At 39.9% G+C, this 5,611-nt stretch overlaps 2 protein-coding genes across 2 annotated transcripts in view; one reads left to right on the top strand and one right to left on the bottom strand.

Moving 5' to 3' along the window:
* LOC106956593 (low affinity vacuolar monovalent cation/H(+) antiporter-like) overlaps positions 1 to 3,954 on the bottom strand; it is a 27,968-nt gene extending 24,014 nt beyond the window's left edge. The window contains exon 1 of the mRNA XM_015047527.1: positions 3,882 to 3,954. The gene's annotated coding sequence lies outside the window, so the exon portion shown is untranslated. The remainder of the gene's footprint in view (positions 1 to 3,881) is intronic.
* LOC106956592 (protein PRRC2A-like) overlaps positions 1 to 5,611 on the top strand; it is a 23,029-nt gene that overhangs the window by 5,068 nt on the left and 12,350 nt on the right. The window contains exons 3-7 of the mRNA XM_015047526.1: positions 26 to 983; positions 1,142 to 1,326; positions 1,419 to 1,516; positions 1,588 to 1,751; positions 1,834 to 2,026. Coding sequence (XP_014903012.1) covers positions 26 to 983; positions 1,142 to 1,326; positions 1,419 to 1,516; positions 1,588 to 1,751; positions 1,834 to 2,026 — 1,598 coding nt within the window. The remainder of the gene's footprint in view (positions 1 to 25; positions 984 to 1,141; positions 1,327 to 1,418; positions 1,517 to 1,587; positions 1,752 to 1,833; positions 2,027 to 5,611) is intronic.

Here is a 5,611-nt window from a genome sequence, read left to right as displayed (position 1 = left end):
GATCCCTTTATCTCTTCCACCTCAGATCCCTTACCCTCAGCAACCTCAGAATCTTTACCCTCAGCAACCTCAGATCCCCCAGGATCGTCAACTTAAGAGCCCCCAGCAACCTCAGATCCCTTACCCTCAGCAACCTCAGAACCCCCAGGAACGTCAACTTAAGAGCCCCCAGCAACCTCAGATCCCTTACCCTCAGCAACCTCAGAACCCCCAGGAACGTCAACTTCAGAGCCCCCAGCAACCTCAGATCCCTTTCCCTCTGCAACCTCAGATCCCTTACCCTCAGCAACCTCAGATCCCTTACCCTCAGCAACCACTGATCCCCCAGGAACGTCAACTTAAGAGCCCCAAGCAACCTCAGATCCCTTACCCTCATCCACCTCAGATTCCCCAGGAACGTCAACTTCAGAGCCCCCAGCAACCTCAGATCCCTTTCCCTCAGCAACCTCAGAACCCTTACACTCAGCAACCACTGATCCCCCAGGAACGTCAACTTAAGAGCCTCCAGCAACCTCAGATCCCCCAGCAACCTCAGATCCCCCAGGAACGTCAACTTCAGAGCCCCCAGCAACCTCAGATCCCTTACCCTCAGCAACCTCAGAATCCTTACCCTCAGCAACCTCAGATCCCTTACCATCAGCGACCTCAGAACCCCCAGCAACCTCAGAACCCCCAGCAACGTCGACTTCAGAACCCCCTGCTATTGCCATATGATGCTTCACAGCCTCTGTACCCTTCATACCCTAAGCCCCAAATACCTACGAAAAATCAGTATCCTCAGCCACAGACACCTGTTAAACCTCAGTATCCTGAGAGACCACAAGACCCTGTGATTCCCAGCACTAAAGGTTGTGATGTGCCACCAGCTTCAAGAGTACCATGTGGAGCTCCAGACATCACTGCCACTGAATGTGAGGCCAGAGATTGTTGCTTTCAACAATCTCTGGCCTTTCAAGGACAGTCTTGCTACTTTGGAAAAGGAGGTTAGTATTGAACTGGCTGCTCTTGTGAGACGAAAACTGAAATACCTTAGCCTGTAAAACATTTCATTCAAAACAAAAGTGACTAATCGGAAGTTCTTACAAGTGGAATTTGGTGTGTATAGTTTAACTTACCATATCCTGTCTTTTTTTTCCATTAGTGACAGTCCAGTGTACCAAGGACGGCCAATTTATTGTTGTTGTAGCCAAAGACGTCACCCTGCCCCACATTGACCTTGAAACAATCTCACTGTGGGAAGGAGGTCCAGGCTGCACACACGTTGACTCTAATTCCATTTTTGCTATCTATTTCTTTCCTGTTACTGCCTGTGGCACTGTTGTCATGGTAAAATCAAAATTAAAAAAATTGCTTTCATTTAGGCAATAATCCAGTTATTTTTCAATAATTAACCTTTTTGCCATTTTAACACATTGTAGGAGGAGCCTGGAGTTATAATCTATGAGAACAGTATGACATCTTCCTATGAAGTGGGTGTTGGACCTCTTGGAGCCATTACCAGGGACAGCAGCTATGAGTAGGTGAACATTAGAAAAGTATCATATTAATAAATATATAAGCCAGTTCAACACCCATTCTCTTTTCCAGATTACTCTTTCAGTGTAGGTACATTGGCACCTCAGTTGAAACTCTGGTGGTCGAAGTTCTGCTGTTGGATAATCCTCCTCTGCCAATTGCTGTTGGTCTTGGACCCATCAGAGTGGGTATGAAGTTGGGCAATGGCCAGTGCATTACAAAGGGTTGCAACGAAGGTCAGTATATGCTGCCTGCAAAGCGATGCAGATCATTTTTCAAACTTGGCTGTCGTAATGACTTGTGCATTTGGTCTCCCAGTGGATGCGGCCTACACCTCTTACTATCAGGACTCAGACTATCCTGTTGGCAAAGTACTGAGGGATCCAGTATATGTGGAAGTTCAGCTGCTTAACAAGACAGATCCCACACTGGTTCTGACTCTTGGACGCTGTTGGGCAACTACAGGCCCCAACCCTCATAGCCTGCCCCAGTGGGACATTCTGATTAATGGGTAACTAAAACACTTTTTTCCGCTATATTAGTAATGATAACAAGCTGGTTCTTTACATCTAAGTTAATTATGTTTATTAGAAAGATTTCTTAATGCTATTTGGATCTGACTGCGATGAGTGTTAAATTTTATTATGAACAGTGCTTAAAATTGAGGGAAAATTACCAATGATATTATAATAGACAAGTTTATCTGCAAAATAGAAGTACAAATTAACTTCTATAGATAAAATACATTTAAATCTCACAAAAGCAAGTACTGTGCAGAAGTCAGCAAGATGATAACGGAACATGCTGTTGTGTAGTGAACAAATGACCTTGTAATGATGCAAGTGACATTTCTACATTTCAGCAAGAAGCTATTCATAGCCATTGCAGTTTTAGGTTTGAGGCAATTTTTTTATTTTATCAACATGTCTGACTGGAAGTATTTTCAGTAAATTGAAGTCCTAGTCTAAGTATTCACTTGAATTTGTTAGAGAACCTGTGGAGGGCGCTAAAAATAAGGGTGATGGCATGAAGGATTTCCAACCTTCATGACTGGTGATGATGATGACTTATCACTGAAGATAAGTCATCAAAAATATCGGTCTAAGAAAAGGCTCAGCAATTATGGGAAGGGCTTGATTATTGAAATCGCATGACAGGGTAATCTCAGGCTCCCAGCAATTAATTTTCATCCTTTTCTCAAAAATTTCAGAGCTCAGCGCACACCATCTCTCTCTCATCGCTGCTATTGCTATGAGAGAGCTAGAGATGTGAATCGTGGTACTATCGGAGACGAGAAATAGCCCTCTCATAGGCTTCAAACGTTTTTCGAATACACTCACGGTTCCTGAACGGGAAGGAGTTGTTCGGACTGCTTTTTTTCAGAAAAGCTGACTGGGTATCTCAGCCTAAATGCCCCGGACTTACGCTTTAGCACTTCCGCATTTTTTTTTTTTTTTTTTTTTTGGCCACATAGACCACTTCCTGGAGCAGGCAACAGTATGTTAACAATAGCTCCTCGGTCGCTGCAGGACTGTTAATGATGCTTATAGAATTATTCAGAAGTCCTGAAGCGCTCCAACAACGACAAAGGATTTAATCTGGATGTGTCAAACTTCACAATAACTTAAAAGGTAAGTTAATAAATCGTTTGTATTCACCATAATGCCTTATGTCTGACGTAGCTAACAGGGACAAGCTTACAAAGACGCTATGTAAACGTTAAGTGTTTTGATTTTCTGTGCGATGATGTTATCTATCTATCTATCTATCTATCTATCTATCTATCTATCTATCTATCTATCTATCTATCTATCTATCTATCTGTATAGCCATATATCTATGTAGTGCCCAACTAGTAGCTATCAGTCGAAGCTGAAGTTAGCTTCCGAATGTAGCTTCTAATTCACATAATAGCTAAACATTACACTTTTTTACTATCTTGAGCATTTTTAATGTGTTGTATTATAAAACCTACAATACCCAGACATTTCAAACCTAACTGGATTATTCTGCACTAATAGCAGAATAAACATTTGTGAAACTTTCTAATTGATTTGTGAAATTTGTAAAATATTAATAAATTTCAGAACGTTTTTTGCATCTGGAACGCATTAAATCTGAATTAACAAATTGGCATTTGTTATTTTTAACTTTCTGTTTTCTTTCTTTTTTATATCTTTATTATAGCTGGAGTTGGACAGGAGTTTTGTTTTGTGACTTCCTTGAGGGAGGGATCGGCTGAGCTAATGCTACCAACAGCTTTTCCGCCTCCTGCTATTAACTTTTTTGATTTTCTTTATATAGAAAGTATTTCTATCCGTAACTCTGTTTCCATTTTGTATATTTTCTCTATTTTTTATTTTTACCTTAATGCTTCCCTGGTCAATCGAAGTGGCAATGTACATCCTCTTGATTACTGGCAAATGGAGAAGGACCTCGCTGAAGCAAACAGAAAGGGGCGGGGACGGACCACTGGCAGCCTCATACCTTATTTGGAAATAGGACCATTGCACTCCGGAAGTGAAGGGGGCGCTATTTCCTATATTATCCGCGATTTCCCGTTTTTATTTTCTTTTGATATTTGTGATATATTTTCACCTTTAGAAAGGAGTTGTACTCTCGGCATGTAGCCTATATAACTTGTATCTTTTATTTAATTTTGCTCAGCTCACAATTTTTTTTTAACAAATTCTGTAGTTTTCTGTGTACTTCTAAATCTCTTCTTCGTCGCATTTTTTCGGGCCTGCTACCGTCTCCAGTGGCGTGGAGGTGGTAACACAACTAATATAATTACATTAATCAGAATAGCACAAAGTCTTTATTATTTATTCATTTTTCATTTTCTTAAGGATGTAGAGCTAATTAAATGACTTAAACAAGACATCAAAGTGGTTCCAGTTTCTCTCTATGGACAACCTGTTGAAACTGAGGCAAATATTAAATACTTTGGGTCATTCCTGGATAGTCAGCTCAACTTTGCTAAAAACACTGACTATATATTTAAGAAATGTTTTCAGACTCAGAGACTCTATCTTTTAAGGAGACCCAGTGATCTTGGGGTCACCCAACTAGAGCTCGTGTAGAAGACAATGTTGAGTGTTTTAACTTTTCATCCCCTCGGCTGGTTTAGTCACATGAGCTGCACAATAACAGTCAAACTTTTAAGAATACTTTGAATGGCAGGTAAAACAACTCTGTCTCAACTGTTTGCTGAAAGAACATGGAAGACGGCAAGAAATTTCAGCAGAGAACGTCCATCCTCTTTATTCATCAGTTTGAACCTCTGAGCTCATGAAAGCTCAGAGGTTTCCCTCTGGTACCTAAGAACATTGATTACAAGTCATTTATTGACAGTGCAATAATCATTTTTAACCAAACTAAATGATAACATTTACCTGTTGCATGCTAAGTGTTTTACTCGATGCACAAATTGTTGATATGGTGTGTTTTATTTTATAGTTTTAGAGTCTGAGGAAAATTTCCACCTCAATAGACTAAATAGTTTCATCTTGTTTTTTCTTCTATATAAGACTCTACCAATAAAAAATCTCTCTAAATAATACATATAGCACCACATAAACAAAAATCAGAATCCGTATCTGTTTAACAATCCTAGTTGTTACAACCAGATTTGTCATTCTTTTATTAACCTTATTCATTTGTTTGTTATTGACTTTTGCTCAATTAAGTTTCTTATGTATACATTGTAAATGGTATTTTTATCATAGTTGATCATGTTGATTTTCATGTATCCTTATTTAATTTATTCCTCCTATAACTGATGGAGATATATAGATATTATTTATAATATATAAAGGTCTTGTTTATGTCATTTAATTAGCGCTACATCCTTAAGAAAATGAACAAATATGTTGTTTTATAATTTATCTTTTACGATGCCAGTGTTGTGTGTATGTTGTGTGTGGGTGAGTAAGATGTGTGGCAGCCGTCCTCCAGTCGGAAGGGGGCGCTGCGTGCTGAAACCCGCATGCTTTGGGAGCGAGTGAGAGACGATATGTGTAGCAGAGTGTGTGGACCATAGACATAATATAAGGATAGACGCCTCATGGACCGCTCTCGCCTATTGTCGCTGACG

Source organism: Poecilia latipinna, unplaced genomic scaffold, assembly GCF_001443285.1.
Source record: "Poecilia latipinna isolate Pla-1442-1.1 unplaced genomic scaffold, P_latipinna-1.0 Scaffold831, whole genome shotgun sequence".
Classification (NCBI taxonomy): domain Eukaryota; kingdom Metazoa; phylum Chordata; class Actinopteri; order Cyprinodontiformes; family Poeciliidae; genus Poecilia; species Poecilia latipinna.
Note: the sequence above shows the minus strand (reverse complement) of the source record. Positions and strands in the feature narration are given on the sequence as shown.